At 42.2% G+C, this 23,719-nt stretch overlaps 2 protein-coding genes and 1 long non-coding RNA gene across 8 annotated transcripts in view; 2 read left to right on the forward strand and 1 right to left on the reverse strand.

The window, feature by feature from the left end:
* Window positions 1-63: 63 nt before the first annotated feature.
* LOC106979304 (uncharacterized) lies at window positions 64-2,247 on the reverse strand. The gene is made up of 2 exons (XR_001430927.3): window positions 2,017-2,247; window positions 64-369 (listed from the first exon to the last, which is right to left on the reverse strand). It is a non-coding gene; the product is annotated as an uncharacterized LOC106979304 (long non-coding RNA).
* On the forward strand, window positions 2,189-15,896 carry DSN1 (DSN1 component of MIS12 kinetochore complex). Of its 3 annotated transcripts, XM_015077161.3 has the most exons (11): window positions 2,189-2,607; window positions 3,997-4,046; window positions 4,271-4,597; window positions 6,650-6,723; window positions 7,592-7,664; window positions 9,776-9,863; window positions 11,522-11,581; window positions 11,978-12,052; window positions 13,210-13,357; window positions 14,461-14,548; window positions 15,125-15,896. In XM_015077161.3, exons 2-11 carry the CDS (start codon window positions 4,013-4,015, stop codon window positions 15,205-15,207), a joined length of 1,050 nt encoding a protein of 349 aa, XP_014932647.1. In that variant the 5' UTR covers window positions 2,189-2,607; window positions 3,997-4,012; the 3' UTR covers window positions 15,208-15,896. The 3 variants fall into 3 exon arrangements, with proteins under 3 accessions (XP_014932647.1, XP_014932648.1, XP_053055971.1); XM_015077162.3 differs by lacking the exon at window positions 4,271-4,597; XM_053199996.1 differs by lacking the exons at window positions 2,189-2,607; window positions 3,997-4,046 and having other exon boundaries at window positions 4,088-4,597.
* Window positions 15,897-19,680: 3,784 nt separating this feature from the next.
* The window catches only part of NDRG3 (NDRG family member 3), a 66,967-nt gene continuing 62,928 nt past the window's right edge, over window positions 19,681-23,719 (forward strand). For 2 of the 4 annotated variants that reach the window (XM_027070035.2, XM_027070036.2), the window contains exon 1: window positions 19,683-19,823. The gene's annotated coding sequence lies outside the window, so the exon portion shown is untranslated. Of the gene's footprint in view, window positions 19,824-23,719 lie in introns of all 4 variants that reach the window. The other 2 variants (XM_027070034.2, XM_027070032.2) reach the window with 2 other exon arrangements.

The following is a 23,719-nucleotide window of genomic DNA, read 5'->3' on the forward strand; positions in this document are numbered from 1 at the left end:
TTTCTACAAAAAACTTTAAAACATTTATCATAGAAAAAATAAAGAGGACACATTAGACATGGGTCAGTTATCTATTATAGTGTAATTGGCCCAAAAACATTTATTGGATCACAGGTGCTGTGAATCCGGAATTTGAGAGCTGGGTAGTTCTGATTCAGCGTCTCAAGAGGTTGCTGTCAAGGGTCAATCAGGCTGCAGTCATGTGGAGGCTTGACTTGGACTAGAAGATCCATTTGCAAGGTGGCTCACTCCTGTGCCTGGCAAGTCATTGTTGGCGGGAGGCCTCAGTTTTTCCCCACATAGACCTTTCCATAGGGCTGCTTGAGTATCCTCACAACATGGCAGCTGGCTTACCCTAGAGCAGGTAATCTATGAGAACGCAGGGTAGAAGTCACAATGCTTTTTGATTAAACTTTGAAAATCAGTCATTTCTGCAGTATCTTCTTGGTTATACAGGTGAGCCCTACTCAGTGTGGGAGAAGAACACACAGAGCATGAACAGCAGGAATCAGAGCTCAGTGGGGACCATCTTGGAAACTGGCTATCATATGAAAAATCTACATCTCTGTCCCTCTATTTTTTTCTAGGGGTGTGGCAGGAGGTGGGGGGGGGGGGGGAGGCGGGGGAGAGACTAACAACAGCCAGGCCTGTGCTAGGCATTGAGAATGCAGTGGATGGGCCTGGAAGACAGGAAAGCAAATGTCAATGGTAGGGGGAACCCAGGGTGTTCAGGGAGCCAAGAGGAATTGGAAGGCCTCACAGAAAGGATATATGAACTAGCACCCGAGGTTGAGATGGTGAGTAAATGAAGGGGATAGTAGTATATTATAGGCAGGACGCTGATGGGAGGTGGCTCCAGGGGAGGCACTGCATGTACCGAAGCCTAGCAGAGAACAGAACACAACAGGGGAACCAAAGGTTGTCACTGGAGTGAGGAGTGATGAAAAAGGAGAGTCAGATCATGCAGTGCCTTACGAGGGAAGGAATGTACACATCGTGTGGACAGTCGGAAACCATGGGAGAATTGAAAGCAGAGAAAGCACAGAGGATGTACTGGGTCTGGAATCCGTGAAGCAGTATTCTCACTGTGCCTCAGGATGACCAGTCCTGGCTGGGAACAGTGTTCTGTTCTCGGGGCACTGACAAACAAGGACTTGATAGAGGTGGGCAGACATAGAAGGAACTGGGTACCACTGAGCCCCCAGAGTGTGATATTTAGGGAGGGGACCAAGAGCAAATCTGTTTTCAGATGGCCATTAGAACCAGCAGGTTGGAACCACAGGGTGGAAAATTACAGGAAGGAGATTTCTACCTCCTATCAGAAAACTCTTCCAAGGACCGTAGCTGCTATGGAAGGATGACCACAGTCATATTCCAGCTGTTCCTCCCCAATTCGTCTTTCACTTTATGGGCTTCTAATAATTCAACATTTGGTTTCAGATCTGAAAGGACCGCATACGCAAGGGGACATTTCCATGGCCTCATTCCAGGTGCTGAAGAAGCAGCCTGCTCTCTGGGGGCTCGCTCCCATGCCAGCAAGGGATAGTGGAATAGGCACGGTTGGGCTTCTGGGAGCATATAATTTTCAGCCTGGAGTCTCAAAGAAGAATCTGAGAGGGGTTATTTCCCAATTTTGGCTTAAAATCGGAGAATTTTGCAAGATAAAGCTGGAATGGGCTACCCAGAGGGAACGGCTTGAGCAAAGGAGCAGAGGGAAGAAGCAATAGGGGTAGGCAGAGGAGCTGTAAGCAGTTTGCGGAGGGGGTGGCCTGCAATAAGGCTACAAAGGAGAATTCCTGAACTTTGCCAAGTATTGAAGGGAACACAGAAAGAAAAAGTGCTAGAGTAGGAGTAGGATAGAATGAAACAAACTTGAGTACAGAGCTCCATTTCGTCCTGGGAGAGACCAGGCCCGCGTTTTTGTAACTAACAATGCAAAGAGAGGGCGGGGACCATGGCCTAACGGGGGCAGGGCATCAGATGCCCTGTGGCCCACTGTATTCCTTTGGCAAGTACCTCTCTGGGCCTCGGCCTCCCCAACTTCAATGGGCTCTGGGCGTGTCAGACACAAACGACAAGATGAAGTGGCGTCCAGTCCGTAGATGGGGACTCCCCGGGCGCGGCGTAGCTGGGGAAATGGGTTACGCTCCCCGATTTGGACCAGTAAGCACTCGACAGAAGCGGTCAGAAGGCCGAGGCTTGAATACTAGTCTACGCATGCGCTTCCAAGGAGGCCGGCGTTCTGCGCACGCGTGCACGGACGCGAGAGGCTGTCAACTACGCATGCGCCCTTGATTGGCGGGACTTTTCGGAAGCGGAAGCGCGGGTGGTGGCGCGGCTCGCGGACTGCTCCGTAGACGGCCGCAGTGGCGCAGAGGCTCGAAGGGCTACCTGTGGCGGCGAAGAGTGATTTGCGGGCTTGTATCTCAGGAGCGGAGGCTGCGGGCTAGACTGGCGTCTTCCCGAGGTCAGGAAGTCGCAGACCTTTCCACTAGACCCGCCGGCTCACACCCTCACCAGCTTCCTTGGCGTCGGACGTCTCCGCCCAGCCCAGACCGGTCGCCGCCCCCAGACTCTGGGGACCTGGGGCACTGCGGCCTCCTCCTGGTAAGAGGATTCCGAAGGGTCGGCCACGCCTCTCGCTCGGGGCCTATTTTCAGAGCCGGGTGTCTAGACTGCAGAAAGGTGTTTGAGGGCTCAGGGTGGGTCACAGGCCTGGGTTCGAATTCCACCCCCGCCCATCCCCCCATGGCTGTCTCCAGTGGGCCAGGCTTTTGCCCTTCTAAACCCCACCTCCCTTATCTGCAGGGAGGAATTAATGACAGCATTTACCGAGCTGTGGAAAGAGTTAATCGGTATAATGAGCTAATGATGCAAATAAAACGCTTTTGAACATACGCAGATCGTGGCATATAATTAGCGCTTAACAAGCAGCTTAACAAATGACATTTGTTGCTGTTATTATCCAGGCTTGAATCTGTGATACAGCCCTAACTGTGGGGATGTAGATCCTTGACTTACTCACACGTTCTGTTACCTTTCCCAGCTGTTTCTCTCTTTATATTTCTCTTTATTTAGAGTCTTCCCCTCCCCCCATACAGATTTCTGCTGGAAGGGAGGGGTAATCGCGGAAGATGCAGAGATGCCTCAGCCATGTCCTTCCTTGCCTTCCAGTCAGTTGTCTGTGACAGCCACTGGGAATACAGATATATCCTGGCTGAGGAGGAAAACTAGGGGGTGGAGCAACCAACTTTGCCAAAGAGAAGTGGTTGGAAAGTTTCACATTTGAGCTAGATTAGAAAGGTTGAGTAAGTTTTACAGGCAGTGTGTGTAAAGATTCAAAAGTGGTGCAGGGGTTGGGAGTGGCAAGAGGGAGCAGGATGGGTAAGTTAGGGCTAGTTTATGAAAGGTATTGAAGATGCTGGAAGACTCTGCTGCTGTCCAAAGAATGGATTGGAGAGGAGCAGTGCTAGATGTTTGAGGACTAGTGGTGAGGCTGTAAGATTATTCTGGGGAGGGAAAGGGAGATGGTGGAAGTTCTGAGAGTGGAACTGGCAGTGGAGAAAAGCTTTCCAGAGACTGTTGGAGGTAGGACGGACAGGACTTTGCATCTGGAGATTAAATATAAGAAGTAAAGGGTGATGTGATTTTTCTAGTTTGGAAGACCATGCAGATCATAAAGCCATCTAGAATATTAGGGACTATTTAAAAAATAATTGGTAATAAAGGAGGGTATGTGTTAAGGGAGACATAAGTACTTATAACAATGAATTCTGTAGAAAGTCAGTACAGGAGGTGATGAACCCGCTGGTAGTCTCTGGAGGAGGTGGAGGAGGTGAAACTGGGCCTTGTCATGTAGGTAGAATTTCATGGGGCAGAGATGAGCAAGCAGTTCAGAAAGGCTGAACAATACAAGGTCTCTTCTGGGGTACTAAAGCCTCATTGAGACTGGGGCTGAAATGTGGAGAACAGATCGCTTTGTTTTCCTATTTTCAGGGTGCTTCATCCAGAAATGACCTCAGTATTTAGATCAGAGACCATGGAAGGTGAGTATTGTAGTAAAATTGCTCTTGCTTTGGGTTCAGGTTTCTAAGCTATAGATAAACATTTCTCTGGCTCCCTGGTGCATCTAGAATCATATTTACATGTTTGCAGAGATGCTTCTTCACTGTTTCTATGATCTGGGGCATACATTTTCTTTGTCCACCTTTTTGCTCAGATGCATAGTTGTGGTGGGTTTGATTTTGTATTTTGACTTTTTCATAACAAGTGCTAGAAGAAGAACCGGTGACATCTAAGACTCAAGATCATCAACTGGAATCGGATACCATCCCTGTGGAAGTGTGTAATAAATCACCTGCCTCCCTGGAGATAACTCAAGGCGTTTCAAAGGAAAGAATTTACCTTGGCTCTAGCCCTAAAGTGGGAGGAAGTTGTGATCTCAGCCACCAGGAAGGACTTCAGCCCAGGTCCCTTCATTTGTCCCCCCAAGAACAATCTCCCGATCATCAAGATAAGAGTCAATCTTGGAGGCGAGCAAGTATGAAGGAAATGAACCGGCGGAAGTCACTGCCTCCCTTTCATCAGGGCATCACAGGTGGGATGCTATGTACCTAAGGCAGTGGAGTTCCAGCTCCGATAAGAGGCAGTGAGTTATGGCAGAAAGAATGTAGTGGGATTACCTGACTTTGCTACTTACTAGTTACGTGACTGAGCAAATCATGTCACCTCTCTCAACCGGTTTCCTCTTCTATATGGGGGATATTCTAAGATCATAAGCACTAATGTCAAACACCCAGTAAGTGTTCAGTATGACTGCTATTTATATTAGTAGCTGTCCATTGTAATCTCTACCATGAACAGAAATTCTAATTTACAGTTGTTCAACACTCACCTCTGCTAGGAGGAGAGGCATTAAAGATTTCTTTGTATGGCTTTCTGTCTCATTTCCTAAAGTGAAACAGAAGGTGAGTGGGTTGCTACCAGATTTTAAGCTTTATAACTGAAAATCTTTCAGAGGGAAGATGCATGTAAAATATCGTGGTGAAAACTAAGTTTTTAGATATGCCATATTTAAATGTGATTTGTGTGAGTTTACAATAATAATTGTATCTCAGTAAGCATTGAAATACAATATTTAATGTGGAAAGTCCAGCACATTTCAAAGAATTTACTAGTTGTGTAACCTTGAGTAGATTACTTAATCTCCTTTCCCTTATGGTCCCAATCAGCAAATGGGATGAAATAATATCTATTTCACACGGTTGTGTGAGAATTAAATGAATTGATACATATGACACAGTACTTGGCCATATAGTAAGTAAATAGCTCAAATGTTAAGCTATTGTGATTATTTTAAAGATATTCACTTCCAGATGACCTGATGTCTAGAAGGAAATCTGGGTAAAAATAGCCATTTAGCTTATCGGAAAATTGCCGCCATACTTGTGTTCATGCACTTGACCCCACAGGTGTGCCAAGACAACAGCAGCAGTTCCTTAACTAAGGTCACCCCTACCTCCGTCTCTGTTCCAGAGCATGTGGACCTAAAATTCTGTATAACAGAAAATCCACGATGTAAAAGATTGGTTATTCCTGCCCACTTGCCAGGTTTCTCTGGTTATAGGCAGAAGGTATCCTGTTTTTTCCACTTACAGCAATGAGAAATAATCAGGAGACAAGAAATAAAAACACTTGAAGCCAGCTGTAGCTGGAGGACAAAAGTACACGTATCTCAAATACTCAGAGCACACTTCCTTTGCTGTATAATAATTGATGTTTTTGGACATAATTAAAAAAAAAGTGTCTATATCTTGTAGTTGTTTGAGGATTTAGTGGTGTAATTAATGTAAAATGCCGATCTAATTCAGGCTGACTCACCATGTGACCTTGGGCAAGTTACCCATCACCCGGCCTTTGTGCCTCAGTGTCTTTTATAAAATGGAATTGATAAGATACTTGCCTTCAGTTTTAATGAAGTGTGCATAGCATTTAATGAAGTGCCTTTTATATAATAAGTGTTCAACAAATTATTAATGTTATTATTAGGTCAATATAGAGAGGCAGCATGGCTATTAGTGGGAAACTACACTTTTTTGGTGACAGACTTGGGATTGAATTCTGGCTTCACCAATCTCTGGCCTCAAACAAGTAATCTGCCCTCTGAGCTTCAGTGTTCCCTTCTGTAAAATGGAGCTCATGATTTACAAGACCGTATTTAAAGCACATTGCAGGGGTGCCTGGCTGGCTCAGTTGTAGAAGATGCGACTCTTGATCTCAGGATCTCCACGTCCTGAACTCAGGCTGCACATTAGGCATGGGGCCTACTTAAAAAAAAAAAAGGCACACTGTATCTGTCATAAAAATGCTCAGATGTTCTCATTTGCTTTCTTTAAGTGATGACTATAAAACATCAAAAAAATTAAGTTATTTTTTAAGTTATTTTTCATCTATGTTGTTTAACAGACAAGACTTTAATGTAATCTGTAAAAAGTTCTTAATAACTTTTTGAAGTTAAAGTTAGAATGCCTGGAGTTGAGCTGCATCAAGAAGGAGGAAAGTGGTTTTTTGGGTTTTTTGGTTTTTTGTTTTTTTTAACTTTGCTAACTGTGTTAGTATCCAGCTCCTTAAAGTGTGATTTTTATATTAGAGCTCAGCAGATCTATCAGTGCCAACTTAGCAGAAAGCAAACGGCTTGGCGCTCTCCTGCTTTCCAGTTTCCAGGTGAGATTCTTAGGACTGGGAAATACTTTCTTTTTTTTTTTCAACTGTTGCTGTGATGGCCCCAAAGAGAGATCAATACTGTGTGTGTGATGCCATCAATTAAGATTAAAAGGTGTTTCGGGGCACCTGGGTGTCTCAGTTGGTTAAGTGTCAGACTTTGACCCAGGTCATGGTCTCGCAGTTCAGTTTGTGGCTTCAAGCCCCACATCGGGCTCTGTGCTGACAGCTCAGAGATTGGAGCCTGCTTCCGATTCCGTGTCTCCCCCACTCTCTGTCCTTCCCCTTGGCTGTTGTCCACGCACACGCTCTTTCTCTCTCTCAAAATAAAGATTAAAAGACGTTTCTCTCTAGTTGTATTAATTTAAAAGCCAGATTTAATCAAAGCAGCAGCTGATTTCTCTCTGGACCAGGCTCTCTACCAGTCCCACTGGTGCTGTTGCTGCTGACTGAGCAGCTAATAGTCAGATTTCTTCAATCTAGTATATTTTGTCCATTGACAGCAAATGATGGGAATTTAAAGTGCGTGGAGGTCAGTAAGTTAAAGCAGACATTTGAGGTCTGACTACATAGTGAGTGGGAATTATATGGCTAACTGGTAATTACATCAGTTTAGATAAGAGCATCATTTGTGTTAATTAAATGGCCATGTTTCTCTGAACTGAAAATCATAATGTATAGTCTGAACAACAAAGAGATTTTTCCTGATCTACTTATTTGTATGAAAAATGTTAGGTATAAAAACTAAATCATGTTTACTTTCACATTGATTAAACATGAAATTACATGAACTCAGGACTGGTCTGAAAAATCTTTGTTGTTGTACTGAAAATGCTTTTTTTTTTTTTTGAAAATGCTTTTCTTTATTTAGTTCTCAGTTCAGAAACTTGAACCTTTCCTAAAGGACACTGAGGGCTTCAGTCTTGAAAGTTTTAGAGCCAAAGGTAAGTTGCTAAGAATAAATGAGCAAGCTTTGGCCTTGGGCTTTACCTCCTGTTAAGGTCAGTCGAAGCCCCACTTTCAGGATCCCCATTTATAGGAGCTGCTGGCTCACAAAACCAGCCCTCCCTTTATGTTTTAGAATTGTGTTTAAAAAATAAGAGTATATGCTTATGACATTCAGAAGGTATAAAAGTGAAAAATAAGCTTGCCTCCCACCCAAACCAGGCCACCTCCTCTGTACAGAGGCCACTATAACCACCAGCTTCTTATGTATCATCGCAGAGATCTTGCTGGATTTCCAACATTTTTACATTAATATCAAGTGAATAATGCTCTCTGTACTCTTCTTTACCTTGTCTTTTTTTTTTAACCTAACAGTTTGTCTTGCACATCATTCGGTATTGCACACATAGAACTGTTTTGACAGTTTAGTAGCCATACAATATTTCATTTTATAAACGTACCATATATGATTTAGCCAGTTCTTTATTGATGGGCTTTTAGGGTTTCCAGTCTTTTGCTATTACAATGAATGGGTTAATGAACATCTTCTTACACAAGCCTTCAGGTACATATGCAAGTAAAAATAAGATAAATTTCTAGAATTGGAATTACATAGGTCAAATGAAATGTTAGGAATACCAGACTGCCTTCTAGAAATGTTTTACCAATTCTCCTACCAGTAATATATACAAGTACCTATTTTTTCATACTCACAATAGTTTTGTTTGTTTGTTTTTTAATTTTTTTTTAATGTTCATTTTTGAGAGAGCATGAGCAGGGGAGGGGCAGTGAGAGAGGGAGACACAGAATCTAAAGCAGGCTCCAGGCTCTGAGCACAGAGCCTGATGCAGGGCTTGAACCCACAAACTGCGAGATCATGACCTGAGCTGAAGTCGGACACTCAACTGACTGAGCCACCCAGGCGCCCCATATCCTCACAATAGTTTTATTAAACAATTCAGATTTTTTACTATTTGGTAGGTGGTACAAAGTATTGTCTAGTCTTAATCTGTGGTCCTTTCTCTTTCAAAGAAGATAAGCATTTTTTCATTTTTTTTAGAGCCATTTATACTTCATTTTCGGTGTATTGTTTGTATCCTTTGTTGTTTTTTTTTTTAATCCAAAATGTATTGATTGGGATCATTTCCCACTCATCTTGATTCAGGTTGCTTTTAGTGCTGCTTCTGTGTGAAGGAGCATCCTGTAAGCCTCGCTTCCTCCTGTAGGCTGGCAAAGGACAGTGGAGCACACAAAAACTCATGTTTGTGCATGGCTAAAGATGGTGGTGATTTTGTAGCATCATGGGCACTTCACGTCCATGAAGTAGGAGTTGGGGTTCTGCACCAGGTGCTTCTTGTGCTTCCTCTTCTGGGAGGCCCTTCATGACAGGATGTTCTCGTGGGAAGGTCATCACTGCCAGAAAGGCTCCTTTGTTCATTTTTGAAAATTGGGATGTTGGCTTTTTTATAGTGATTTGTAGGAACTGTATACATTAAGGAAATTAGCTGTTAATGTGTGATATACGTTACAAATATTCTCTCTCAGGAATCCATTTTTAACTTTCTAGGAAGTAGCTATTTATAGTATAACTACACAATTATCCAGGGTCAGAAAAATTCAGTGTTACCTACTTAAAAGACCTAGAAATATGTGAGCTTCCAAGGCTTCCAAAGCTAAGCAGAGACAAGTCTTTCCCTTATGCCCATAATTCTTTATTCTCCTTCAACATTTTTCATTAAGCTCTTGCCTGTTGCCTGACTTCTGTAATATGTTCTTCTTTTCAGTGCAGGCTTTTGAAATCTTGGATAGAATGTAATGTCAGTGCATGTATACCTTTTAAATGCTTTTTCACCAGTCAAGTATTAAAAGAAAAACTATCATACATGTCATAAAGAGGAATTGTCTTCCATTTTATCTATACTGGCCCAAAGAAAAAAGATAAAATCTTTTTGCACATTTATACTACTACTTTGAATGGGTGAGAAGGCCAGAATGTAATAGGGGATCCTAGAGCTAAGACCACCTTAAGTATGTTATGTCATTGTCAGCAGCTTGCTGTGAAAATTCATATTCTTTTCATTTTACAACATGTACTTTATTTCTGTTCTAGCATCTTCCCTTTCTGAGGAATTGAAACATTTTGCAGAGAACCTGGAAAGTAATGGAACTTTACAGAAATGTTTTGAAGATTCAAAAGGGTGTGTGCAGTTCCCCTTCTGTCCTAAATGATAATTAAATGAAGACTTTCCATTATAATTAGTTTGTTCATTCACTCAAACATTTATCCAGCATCTTATACACACCAGGCTCTTCTAGATGCTGGAGATAAAGTGATACGTAAGTCAAGCAAGTTCTCTCTTCTTACGGATTTTAATAGAGACAATCAGATGAATACATAGAAAATAAAGATTTCAGGTAGTGATAATCTAAGAAGTCAGTAACTATGATAGTGGTTTGAGGGGGTGGGCAACTTTAGCTAGTGTTTAGAGAAGACCTGTAATGAATTGACCTTTGGACTGAGATCTATAAGATCTGGGTAGTGAGAAGGAACCAGCCATGGAACGATGAGGGGGAAAACATTGTTCAGATCTTTGCTAGCTATGCAAGTTGGTGGTAAACTATGTTCTTTAGCTGTTGGCAAGCAAGACTTTTAGGAGAATTTTTAAAATTCCAGCCCCAAACTGGTAGTTCCTCTGTAGGGGCAAGGTCCAACTCTCTACCTCCTGTCCTGCAGCAAATCCTGTCACTTGGGCCTACATCAGAAACTTTTTAATTTTGACTTCACAAAGATCTACTTTCTCACACACAGACCCTTAGAATTAACATTACTATTCAGGAAATGAAAAATCTGTTGGCTTGACATAGTATCCCTAAAAATGCGGTGTATTTAAGCCACTGGCTGCTGCATCCAGGCCAGAAGTGATAGAAGCTGTGTGTCACAGACTTTGGTAGAGAAACATGAAAGGTGGCACGACTAATTTGTCTTGCCAGGTAGAGTACCAGGTACATCTGGAGGATTTTGGCATTTTCAGTGCCTGCTTTCCATCAGGATTAATCATCCAACTGAGCTAAGCCATTGGTATGAGTAAAATATAATCTCTGTCCACCGACAGTTTAATTTTAAGTGTGAAGACAAGAAGGTCACATACAAAAGTATTGTTGGGCCTTAAAAGATGACGTAAAAAGAATAGACTGAAAAATAATATGCAAAGGGGCACCTGGGTGGATCAGTCTGTTAAGTGTGCTACTTCGGCTCAGGTCATGGCCTCACGGTTCGTGAGTTTGAGCCCTATGTCAGGCTCTGTGCTGACAGCTTGAAGCCTCAAACCTGCTTCAGATTCTGTATCTCCTTTGTCTCTCTGTCTGTCTCTCAGAAATAAACATTTAAAAAAATTTAAAAGTGATGTGAACAAAAGTTTGGAGATGGAAAACTCCAGGTATTTGAGGGTGAGGCCGAGTGAGATTATATGGGCAGAATAGGTGAAAGGCAATAGTTGGAATCAAAGCTAACAAGCTAATCGGAGCCAGAACATAGCCTTAAGTGCCAGGTTAAGGAATTTTGACTTTTATTAGGAATGCAGTAGAGGGTCACAGTTTTAGACAAGGAAAAAAAAAGGAATATTTTAGTGAAGGTTAATCTGGCTATGGGTCAATTGGAATTGATGAGAGAAACAGAAAATAAAGCAACCACTGAGGAAACTTATCTACTACAAAAGTGAGAGCCCAAGAATAAATACTTGTTGAAAGATAAATTCTGAACATCTTTTATTGCCATTAAAATTATGTAAGACATCCTATTAAAAGCAAGTGCTCTTGAAAGATTTATGTTGATCTTATAATCCTATCTGTATTCCAGAAAAGCATCAGATTTGTCTCTGGAGACATCAGTGGCTGAGATGAAGGAATACATAACAAAGTAAGTGAAAATGATCCTTTATTGGACTATCTAAATTCATCTAGGGAAAATAACTAGTTCTGGGAGAAATGAATAGTAAATACCCTATTTAGAGTGTCAATACTGGTGTGTAAACACTAGAATTTAGAAAGCTGCATATTGGGATCTTGTGGGCTGTACTCTTGGCCAGTTTCATAGAATGGAGTCTACGAAATAAAAGTGTTAATTTGACTTTAAGAACTCAGGTTTGATTTGATTAAATAATATCCTCTGAATCACTCAGGCTTTCTAATCCTTTAATGACCTTTTTTTTCACATTTTAGAACCAGAGCAGACACCTAATGTACTTACTGTGGCCTTGAATGATTCAGAATGTAATCGAAAATTAACTGAATGTTTTTTTTCCTGATCCTGTAGATTTTCTTTAGAACGTCAGTCTTGGGATCAGCTCTTGCAACAATACCAGAAGGAGGCCGAAGACATCATTTCCAGGTTAGATCTGTGACTGGAAATAGGAAGCCATCTTTTTACCTTGTGGAATTTGAATTGATTTCAGTTCTGTTAGCACAGATTGAACGATGAATCCTTTCTCACAAGCCAGTCAATTCATCAAAGCTCTATAAAATGTGTTATTAGCACTCTAGGATTATAAATGGAGAATTGAGGGATGGGGAGGAAGAGTGAATATCCCTATTTTCGGTCACAGAACAGAACTGCTTCTGTGCCCATGGCTGCTATTACACATCCTGGGGGGAGACAGGCACATCTCTGCCTTCTACCAGGGCACCTGGGGTTGGGCCAAAAACAGGGGACTTCAGTTTGCACATGGCCTTTGAGCTGCAGGTATGGGAGAGACTGCTCTCCAGGTCCTTCATGGAGATGCAACGACATGGAAGGGGTGATGAAAGAGGGTGTACAGAAGAGAGAGGAACTTTGTCTGGGTCTTAGAGGCATAAGAAAGTGGGAAAGTGCTAGACTTGATTTAGTTGGTCATTTAAGCCAGTGATTTTAAGCTTTTTTTTTCCAAAAGAAACTCAGCTGGGCCCAAATATAAAATGTAACTGTGGAAGTGTCTTCTTAGTAGAGAGGTGCTTTGAGAAACATGGTTTGAAAAACTTCTCCAGTCTAGGCATTGATTGTTACTTTATTCACTCCTTACATGTGCTGTTTATGAAGATAGGTAATATATAAGATGGCAGTTTCAGAATAAAAACTTTTGTTGTGGCCTAGCTTGTTAGTTAAGAGGAATGCTTCTGGAAGCCGACTGTCTCTGTTCAAATACTTGTTTCTTCATTCTGTGATTGTGGGCAAGCGACTTAATCTCTAAACCTGAAGTTCCTCACTTGAAAATGGGGGTGGTAGTAGTGTCTACCTCATTGGGTTATTGTAAGTGTTAACTGAGGTGAAATGGCAGGGTCTAGCAGTCAGGAAATTGTGGGAGTGATCAATTTTCATGCACTCTCCATCATATTCAGTTATTGTAGATAATTGAAGTGACCCAGCATTTTTTTGGAAAAAGATTAGAGACCTTGATTTCCAGAAAGAAATCCCCAGGTCATCGTTTTTTCCCCAAGTCGTTTTACATTATCTTCCCCCAGAAAATGATTATAAAATTCCTTGAAAGCTCTTTTGTTCTATTTTATTTTCAGAGAATCAGTTGAAACCAAAGTTCCCGAAGTTGAAGTGGAACCTGCAACATATCTTGGGTCTTCCCAGAGTGAAGTCCTTCACACAAAGCCTGACTACCAGAAGATATTGCAGAACCAGAACAAAATCTTTGATTATATGGAGTTGATGGTTAGTTGGCTCATGTTTATTTGGTTATTTGGTTTACCTATCTTGTCATCCTTGGAAATTACGAGACCTGGAGAATATGTGTAATAAGTATATTCAGCTCTACCTTGGGGAAACATGGAGAGACAATCAATCAATATTTATCTATCTATCTATCTATCTATCTATCTATTTATTTATTTATTTATTTATGGTGTTAAGAGCCAATAAAACAGAGTAGGGGAGAATATACAGGAAGGGCAGCAGGTTGCTATATAGAGCAGTTGTTGATTATTCCCCTAAGGTACCATTTTTTAAAGAATGTTTATTTTGAGGAGAGAGAGCACATTCACAAGTTGGGGAAGGGGTGGAGAGAGAAGACCCCAAGCAGGCTCCATGCTGTCTGTGCAGAGCCTGACACGTGGCTTGATCCTATGAACTATAAGATCATGATCTGAGCCGAAATCAAGAGCCAGACACTCAATCGACTGAGCCACTTAGGTGCCCCTGGTCCTTCTAAGGTGCCATTTTAACAGACTTGAAAGAAAGGAGGAAGTGAGCCATGAGGCATTTGGGAGAATAGTATTGTATCACTCCAAGTATCAACAGGAAGCAGATGACACTTGATAAAGGGTAATTGAAAAAGTGATGTATAAAGTGTGGGTACTGAGGAAACCAAAAGGGTTAGTTGAAGTAACCTGGGGCTCAGAGGCAGCTGAGCTCTTACTATCCCTAGGACTGAAGGGCAGAGGGAGGGAAAAGAGAGCCATGACCTGCAGCTAAGAGACAAAACTAACTCAAGATGACCCTTCCAGGAGCCTGAGTAAAAATATCCTGACTTCATTCGTCTCCCTTACACATGGGCTCCCTCTTGGCTAAACTGACCCAGATGTCAGAGGACATGGGATCCTGCTTGAGATTATCCATAGTAGTGGCCCCGGGGCATAGGGCAGCATGGAGAAGTGCAGAGTGTGGATCAGGAGGAGCAAACAAAATGTCTGGCAGAAACATTCCAGGTTGAAAAAGAGCAAAGGCAGAGGTCCTTAGTGGGAGCTTGCCTGGCGATTTTTGAGGAACATCACAGAAGCCACAGACCCTTACAGCTCACATCTGTCTTTCCTGTGCAGATGGATGAACTACAGGGATCAGTGAAGCAGCTGCAGGCTTTTATGGATGAAAGTACCCAGTGTCTCCAGAAGGTGTCAGTACAGCTTGGTGAGTGTGTGTCTTGAGGGGACTAGAGATTGCACTATTTTCTGTATGATAGCCCTTCACATACAAACTGCCCTTCAAAGCATGTGGTCTCAGAGTAAGGCCTATATCAGATGATTTCTTTTTCTCCCCTCAAAATAATTATTGTGCTGTGGGTACTCAAAGTTGATGGGAAATTTCTCGATGTAAATTCCACAGGAGCACAGTAGACTGAAAACTAAGTCCCCACAAACCCTCATGTTGTTTTAGTAAATACAATATTTTTAATATCTATTTGCCCTTTTTCCTTTTCATTCTTCCAAGAATCCACTAAATGACACTGACATTACTTCCCTGTTGCTTTTCCTGGCCTCCTCCAGCCCAAAATTGTTTGCTATATATACTTTAGTTTTCTTACTATGTTGTATTATGGTTGTAGTTGCAGCTGGCTTTCCTACCAGACTGCTGTCTCCTTGAGGACAGAGATTCTCTCGTTTGTCATTGTAATGCCCTTCAGTGTCTGGCATAGTGTCCATACACCAAGTTTTCAATAATGTTATTTGAATTCAGTTGAAATTTACTTTTGTCTTTCCTCTGCAGGGAAGAGAAGCACACAGCAGTTAGATCCGTCACCAGCTCGAAAACTGCTCAAGCTTCAACTGCGGAACCCACCATTGCTCTAGATCTTGTCAGTGACTTCATGCAGCTTTCCTGCCATAAGGTGCTCCAGAGGAGAGAAATGGAAGAATGCCCCAGCACATGGTGATTGCATGGTGGTCTGAGCTGGTGATAGCTGCCCTGTTGCCTTTGAGGATAACTGGCTGAATGTAGAGTACTTCAGTTTTTTTCTAAAAGTGACAGAACTTATGCATCTGAAAGAGTAGCATAGATACTTTTTCCAAGAATGTGCAAAATGCTTGCAACTTCTATTGTGAAATGACCTTGAGAACTAGTAGTCCATTCTTTTAAATATCCTTCGTGGTCAGTAATCTTCATTTTGTGAAGGTGTTTTTTAGGTTTTGAAACAATCCAGAGTCATTCAGGACCAAATCCAGGGACACATTTTAGGGGTCAAGTTGGATTCTGGTAGGAAAGGAATGGGACTGATTTTCTGGTATGGCCCTGAAGGTGATTTCAGGTAGTGAAGTTTTGAACATTGTTTCCATCACATGGCTACGTGTATCACTTCACACGATGTCCAAATTGAAGGAAATACCACTTATTCTCTGTCCTGTTATCTACAGTGTGCTTTAGCTTTTAATATTGAATTGATATCCTAAATCCTGGATTCATAGCACAAAGAGGCTAAGTACTATTTTTCATTGTTCTCTATTTTTAACAATTTGCATTATAAAATTGCACATTATTAAAAGCTTTCTTTTGTCTTTGTGTATATTTTGGGTGTATAAAAACCTTTCTTAAGGGGACCCTGGGTGGCTCAGTCGGTTAAGTGTCTGACTTCAGCTCAGGTTATCATCTCGTGGTTCGTGAGTTCAGGCCTTGTGTTGGGCTCTGTGCTGACGCTCAGAGCCTGGAGCCTGCTTTGGATTCTGTGTCTCCCTCTCTCTCTGCCCCTCCCCACTCATGCTCTCTTGCAAAAATTAATAAACATTTTTAAAAAATGGCACAAAAACAGACAGAGCAATAGAACAGAATAGAGAACCCAGAAATGGTCCCAGAAACATATGGCCAACTAATCTTTGACAAAGCAGGAAAGACTACCGAATGGAATAAAGACAGTCCCTTCAGTAAATGGTACTGGGAAAACTGGACAGCGACATGCAGAAAAATGAACCTAGACCTCTTTCTTACAGCATACACAAAAGTAAAAAAATGGATGAAGGACCTAAATGTTAAGACAGAAAGCCATCGAAATCCTAGAGGAGAAAGCAGGCAAAAACCTCTTTGACGTTGGCTGCAGCAACTTCGTACTCAACACATCTCTGGAGTCAAGGGAAACCAAAGCAAAAATGAATTATTGGCACCTCATCAAAATAAAAAGCTTCTGCATTGTGAAGGAAACAATGAGCAAAACTAAAAGGCAACTGGTGGAGTGGGAGAAGATATTTGCAAATGACATATCAGATAAAGGGTTAGTATCCAAAATCTATAAAGTACGTAACAAACTCAGCACCCAAAAAACAATCCAGTGAAGAAATGGGCAAAAGACACGAATAGACACTTCTCAAGACATCCAGATGGCCAACCAACACATGAAAAAATGCTCAACATCATCAGGGAAACATAAAACCACAGTGAGATACCACCTCACACCTGTCAGAATGGCTAACGTTAATAACTCAGGCGGCGACAGATGTTGGCGAGGATGTGGAGAAAGGATCTTTTTTGCACTGCTGGTGGGAATGCAAACTGGTGCAGCCACTCTGGAAAACAGTATGGAGATTCCTCAACAAATTAAAAATAGAACTACCCTATGACCCAGCAATTTCACTACTAGGTATTTATCCAAGGGATACAGATAACGCTGTTTTGAAGGGGCACATGCACCCCAATGTTTATAGCAGCACTGTCAACAATAGCCAAAGTATGGAAAGAGCTCAAATGTCCATCAATGAATGAATGGATAAAGAAGATGTGTGTGTATATATATATATATACACACACACACACACCATGAAGTATTACTCAGCAATCAAAAAGAATGAAATCTTGCCATTTGCAACTACATAGATGGAACTAGAGGTATGCTAAGCAAAATTAGAGAAAGACAAATGACTTCACTCATATGAGGACTTGAAGATACAAACCATGAACATAAGGGAAGGGAAGCAAAAATAATACAAAAACGGAGGGGGACAAAACATAAGAGACTCTTAATCATAGAGAACAAAAAGGTTGCTGGAGGGGACGTGGGCTAAATGGGTAAGGGGCTTAAGGAATCTACTAAAATCGTTGCACCATGTGGTAACTTGGATGTAAATTATAAAAAATAAATACAGAAAGTAAAAAAAAAAACCTTTTACGTCAGCAAGGGCTTAGCAGAAAATAGGATTCTTTGCCAAGATGCTGAAGTGAACAGTAGTGTGGAGATATGCCTCCACATTAATTACCAGTAAACACCAACTAATTTATTGTTAATGTTTCTTATTCTCTGATCCTTCTAATAGGATAAAGCCTATTTCATTTAAATACCCAGTCATTATTCTTAAGTCTTAAACCTTGGCCTAAGTACCAATTAGTGAAAGGATATCTCTTTCCTTTGACCTACATTCTCTTTTCTTTCATGTATTTACAGAGCCCCTGTTATATGCCAGACACAGTTCTGGGAACTGGGGATAGAGCAAAAAACAAAAACATATGAGTTGCTCATAGCATCTGGAACTTAGTAGGCATGTGACCTATGTGTTCGAAGCCTAACTGCCACTTACTGTGATTGAGAAAAAGTGATTAAATCTCTTATCTGTAAGATTGGGAGAATGATAGAACCTATATCACAGGGATGCTGTAAGTAAGATGAAATACTATAAATTTAGAATACTGGTATCAATATGCTGGAGGAGTGAAAGCTTGAAAAACTGGGTAAGAGAGCAGTAATGAAATGGGAAAGCTCGTAGTTCAAATTGAGATTAGACCTTTGGATATAGAGGTGGAAAACTGGTAAATCTGGACTGGATACAAAATTTGGAAGTAGCTAATGAGTAGCTATTGAAACCTTGAGAATGGATAATATTGTCAAGGCTAGAGCAAGAAGGAAAACTGGACAGCCCCAAGGAAAGCTGGGGCTTTTAAGAATCAGAAGAGCTGTGTTAATTGCCTACTCTTTGAAAAGCATAGCAGTATAATGGAAAGAGCATACAGTTTGAAGAGCATCTTTGTCTCTTATGGTCAATTTCATCATCTGTAAAATGGGGATAGAGGACACCTCTCCCAGGTGATTGTAACTTTCCTCATTTTATTTAGTACATTGTGTTGCATTTTTTGTTTATAAGAATTTGTTCAAACTCAAGGGTAAAAAGAGTTTTTGTCTGCATCTTCAACAGCTAAATAAGAAAAATAACACTTGGGACGCCTGGGTGGTTCAGTCAATTAAGTGTCCGACTTTGGCTTAGGTCTGATCTCACCATTTGTGAGTTTGAGCCCCAAGTGGGGCTCTGTGCTGACAGCTCAGAGCCTGGATCCCGCTTCAGATTCTGTATCTCCCTCTGTCTGAACCTCCACCACTTGTACTCTGTGTCTCTTTCTCTCTCTCTCTCTCAAAAATAAACATTAAAAAAATTTTTTTGTAAATAACATAAGCTGTAAGCATTTTACATTCATACAGACCATAACATGGGTAGCTTGTATTATTTTGTCACTATAGGTGAGGAACTCAAGCATTAAGAAAGAGGCTTAATAATCTAACCAAGGACATACATATAGGTAGTAGAACCAATTTGGTACTCAGTGAATGTTACCGAATAACCACAATCATAAAATAATAAAAGGCTGTGGTCGGTTAATTTTAGTTTTCTCTCTTCCCAAATTTGGTTCAGGAATTGTGCTTGATGAGTAACAATATTATAGACAGTCACTGTCCTTCAGATGTTTGGTAATCCTTACATTTGCCCTAATACAGTTGAGACTATTTTACCTTTAGTCAGTGAGATTAACCAAAAAGCTTTTCTGGGAAGGGAATTTTGTCCTGTACATTTTGGTGTTAAATTGTTGGGTCATTAAGCTTAATATGTAATCATTCTTTGAGGAAACAAAACAAAATTCCCATTTCCCTTGTGGCACCCAAGAAAGGAGATGGTGTGGCTGGCAGTTGTCAATAGAGGGGACAGAATGGAGGGCTGGGAATTAGCAGCCCTGAATCTTGGATTCTAGTTCTTCAGTTCCTGTGCTCATTCACTAGAAATCTGGTAAGCGCCCCCCACTAGCCAGCCAAGCACTGTGCTAGGCCTTGTGCCCTTGGGTGCATCTCTGGGCCCACATAAAAGGAGATGACTTCCTTTCCTTGCTTTGCAAGGGTCCTTAGGGGTTTCGTTAGGAAAGCTATTTGGCGGAAGGGGAGGAAGGAGGCGGGCCAGACGCCGCACTCAACGCCCCTCCCTCCGCGCAGCTCTAGTTTCAGGTTCTCCCAGTGGACGCCACAACAGGAAAAACTACATCCAAGATGGTGTCGCCCGTGCCTCCCGGCTCAGCCACCATCTTCTTGGTAGTTCCTGAGGCGAGCGGGCGCAGCGCGCCTGCGTGGTCCGGGCATCCTCAACGCGCCTGCGTGGCCGCAGAGCCTTCCCCGCCCCTCTCGCAGCCGCTGCTGCCGCTGGTGCACTGCTGGCGGGTGCCCGAGCCTCAGGTGAGTGAGCGCTTCAGCCCGGCCCGCGCGGGGCGCGCGGCGCTGCCTGCGGGGGCGTCGCTCCCCCTGCTTTCTCCTTCCCCGCCACATCTCCGCGGCGCGCCAGGGCCCCGGGCCCGCGCTGCCAGTTTCCTCCGGTCCCCCAGCGCCCTCCGCTCTCCCCGCCGGCGGCACCTGGGTCAGCCTGGCCTCCCTCGGCCGCTCCCCGCGTCCGGGCTGCGGGGCCCCGCGACGAAACCGCTGGTGACAGCTTGCGGGCGGCTAGGGCCGAGCCTCCCGGCGCCCGACCCCCTCGGTCTCAGGGACGCATCTCAAGCGCGCTCCCTTTTTCTGCTCCTGCCCTGCGGGCGGCGGAGCTCAATGGGCCTCCGGTAGCGTATTCACCTACCCCACCCGTCCCGAAGCCAGGGGTCTTGGAAGATGGGCCGGGAGCTCGCCTTGCATCCATGGGACCCCGGTGCAGCGAGTAGTACCCGCGGGCTGGACCCCACAACGACCCTGCGAGGGAGGGGCTTCTTAGTCCCACTTTACAAATGGGGAAACTGAGGCACCGAGATGAAGTGCTGAGCCCAAGGTCACGCGCCTGGCAAAAAGCAGGACTAGCTCTTGAACTCAGAGTCTGGGGCTTTCAGGCCAGCACGGTTGGAATTTGATCGTGTAGCTTTAAAAATTTTTGAAAGACACTTTCATCTCTGGAGTTGCTTCCTCAACGTCCTAAAAGTAGGGTGTGAAAACAGTGATTTCTTGTTGGAGTACAATTGAGGTATTATTGTAATAATAACAATAATAATAATAATAATAACAACAACAGTAGTAGCAGTATGTTGTTGATAAGAGCTCACGTTGATTCGACGCTTTCTGTGTGCCAGGGATATTATTAAACGTTTTATGACGATTATCTCACTTAACTCAGCGTTTTCCAATCCAGTGCATCCCCCTTCTTTTTCATGCAGCTTTTTTTTTTTTTTTCCCTGCGAAGCTGACCTCCATGTCACAGGTAGACTAGATCCTCATGGCTTAGGAGGCAATGAAGCTCTACCATGGTACCTCACTGGTGGAACAGGGATAAGCTTTGCCTGCCTGCGTCCAAATTTTACCCCAGAGGATATAATTAGTCTTCCTTTTCCGGCTGCCAGGAGAGCAGGACTGGGCTAGCTGGGCTGGCTGGATTTGGAGGTGACAGAGCAAATTTGGCTAGCACTCACCTCATTCTGGGTTTTTTTGGCTCTGTTCCAATGCTGGGCTTGAACATGTCAGTATTTAAGGTAAAGTAAAAAGAGAAAGAAGGCATATGACAAAGTGGTGGTGAATATAAGAAGCCTCCATCATTTAAAGTCCCAAAGGAACAGCTGTAAAAATATGTGAATGTTTCTTCCCCAAAATAACTAGCTCAACTGTCTTTTTTCTCCCTTAGCAAATCTTCCTACACGCTTTAAAGCTCCATTAACTCACCATCTTTATGTGAAGCCTTCCTTGCTTGATTTTACCAATTAGAACTAAACATACACACACACACACACACACACACACACACACACTCATACTCACACTTACATGCAGTAGGGTAGAGGCTTCAGTTTTACCCTCAGGACTATTATATTAGCCCCTTGAGGTCTGGAGCCATCTTTGCAGCCCCAAGTGCTTGGTTCATAGTAGGCCCTTGGTAAAGACTCTGTGAATTTCCACTGCTCCTTTTCATCGCTCAGAGTGATGTTTTCCTGCTGCTCTTCTGTTCCTCCTTCTTGCCCTTCAATTGCTCTTTGCTGTCCTTCCCTTTGGATTCAACTTCTGGTCATCACCTGCCATTCAAGGTCTCCATTCCACCCTGTTTCTGTAAATTTGCAGATAAAGGTTTTGCGTGAAGACGTCTATTTATTCCCAACAGTGGAGTTGTTATATGCCACTTAAGTGTACAGGGCAGTTTTTATTTGCGTGTTGCAGTAAGGTAGTCTGAGGCTTACGGCCTTTTAGTCTATCCCTAAATACACGTGAGAGTTTTTACATTCTTTGGCATTATGTAGCTGACTACCCCTGGTTCTATCAGAATAATCAGAATTTTTTTCCATAAATCACTTCATAGTATTTACAATAATAAGTTTTCAAAGGGCCCTTTGGGAGGCAGCAGATCTATGCATAGGTTTTCTGCATAAATTAAGCTTTTTAAAGAGTTTTTCCAAATAATTTTCTGCAAATATATTGAGCTGTTATGTAAGGCATGGTATAAGATTCTCAGTTGATTAAAATATGACCCTTGTTAAAAGAGCTTAGTAGCTAACTGGGAAACACCGTATCCAGCTGTAACTCAAGTCTAAAAATTGCTGTGATAGCATTATAAGCAAGCAATATGAGAGTATAATGGTACATTTCATAAAATCATACACTGTTGAGGCTGAAAGGAAGCATCAAGTCATTGAGTCCATCTTGTTTTTTCAGACCTCATCCTGAGAAGTGAACTTGTCCAAGCTCACAGAACTGGGGCTACAACTTGAAATTTCAAATTTTTTATCCATTAATAAGTGACTTTATCCTTATATTAACCAGCATCTCTATTAAAATTCCATTTGTGTGCTAAGAACAGGGGTAAAGAAGAAATAAAAATATGATTCATCTCTTTAAGGAACTTTGTTGGGGAATAGTAAAGAACTGTTAATTTTAACTGTAATTGTTAAGTTGTGTGGTAGAGGAACTAGGTGTCACAGAAGTTGGGGGACAGGCAAGAAGGATCAGCATGAGCTGTGGTAGTGAGAGTACTTTGGGGAGAAGTTAGGACTTTTCAGAGCTTTGACTGATTGGTAGGGTCAGAATTAATCAAAAGGGCAAAGAAAGCCTTTTGAAGTAGGGTGGTAAAACTGTGTTTAAGAAATAGTGAAAAATCTGTATTGACTGGATTAGAGCAGTGGTTCTCAATGATTAGTGTGCATTAGAATCACCTGAAGAGTTTAAAACCCATATTATAGGGGGTGCCTGCCTGGCTCAGTCGGTAGAGCATGTGGCTCTTGATCTCTGGGTCGTGAGTTCAAAGCTCACATTGGGCGTAGAGCTTAGTAAAAAAAATTTTTTTTTTAATTAAAAAATAAAACCCATACTGCAGAAGTCCCCACCTCTAGAGTTTCTGATTTAGTAGGTCCAGAGGGGGGCCTAAGAATTTTTATTTCTAATGAGTTCCCAGATGATGTTGATGTTCCTAATCCAGGGATAACACTTTGAGAACTTCAACTGTATTAGAAAGTTGAGAAGCTAGAGTCAAACTGTCAAAGAACTTGTTCCAAAAAAATTTAAAAGTGTGTGTTATACATCAGGATAGGAAAGCTCTGGAAAGATCCATTCCAAACTGTACTAGTAGTCACTTCTGGATGTAGGATTTAGGCGATTGGAGAATTCACTTTGTATTCGGTACCTTTCTAATTTTTGCATTGTGCACATAATTACTTTTGTATTTTAAAAAGTGAAGAAAAGCGAGTCATTTTTGAAGATATAAATATTTATGGGCTTAAAAAGAGCTTGCTGAAATAGTCTAGTGTCATATAATAAACATTTTTAGACTGTATGCCAGATGCTGCTAGGTTCTGGAAATATAAAACCTTTGCTACAGTTTGCAGCCCCATCATGGAGATAGGCAGATAACAGTTCTACATAGTATCACGTGAGCTTCCTTAGAGCCAGGACAAGGGTTTAGCTTTGTGCATGGCAGATAATAGGCATTTGGTAAATGATGAACGAATGAATGAGCAAATCCAGGCAAGAAATGAGGATAGTCAGAAAGAAAAAGGGCAAATGGGAGATTCTGGAAGAAACATTGACCAGCCCAAATAGGGATGATAAAAGAAAAAGGTGTGTCAAGGACTTCCAAATCGAAAGATTGATAACATTTTGATTTGGTTTATACAGAACTGTGT

The sequence above is a fragment of the Acinonyx jubatus genome, chromosome A3 (genome assembly GCF_027475565.1).
Source record: "Acinonyx jubatus isolate Ajub_Pintada_27869175 chromosome A3, VMU_Ajub_asm_v1.0, whole genome shotgun sequence".
NCBI classification, from domain to species: Eukaryota; Metazoa; Chordata; class Mammalia; order Carnivora; family Felidae; genus Acinonyx; species Acinonyx jubatus.

Bases quoted from the DNA above. Each gene is read 5' to 3' on its own strand.
- DSN1 (XM_015077161.3), top strand. From the start codon at position 4,013: ATGACCTCAGTATTTAGATCAGAGACCATGGAAG. The intron at 11,582-11,977 runs GTAAGTGAAAAT...CTGATCCTGTAG, and splicing joins ATGAAGGAATACATAACAAA to ATTTTCTTTAGAACGTCAGT. The intron at 14,549-15,124 runs GTGAGTGTGTGT...TTTCCTCTGCAG, and splicing joins GAAGGTGTCAGTACAGCTTG to GGAAGAGAAGCACACAGCAG.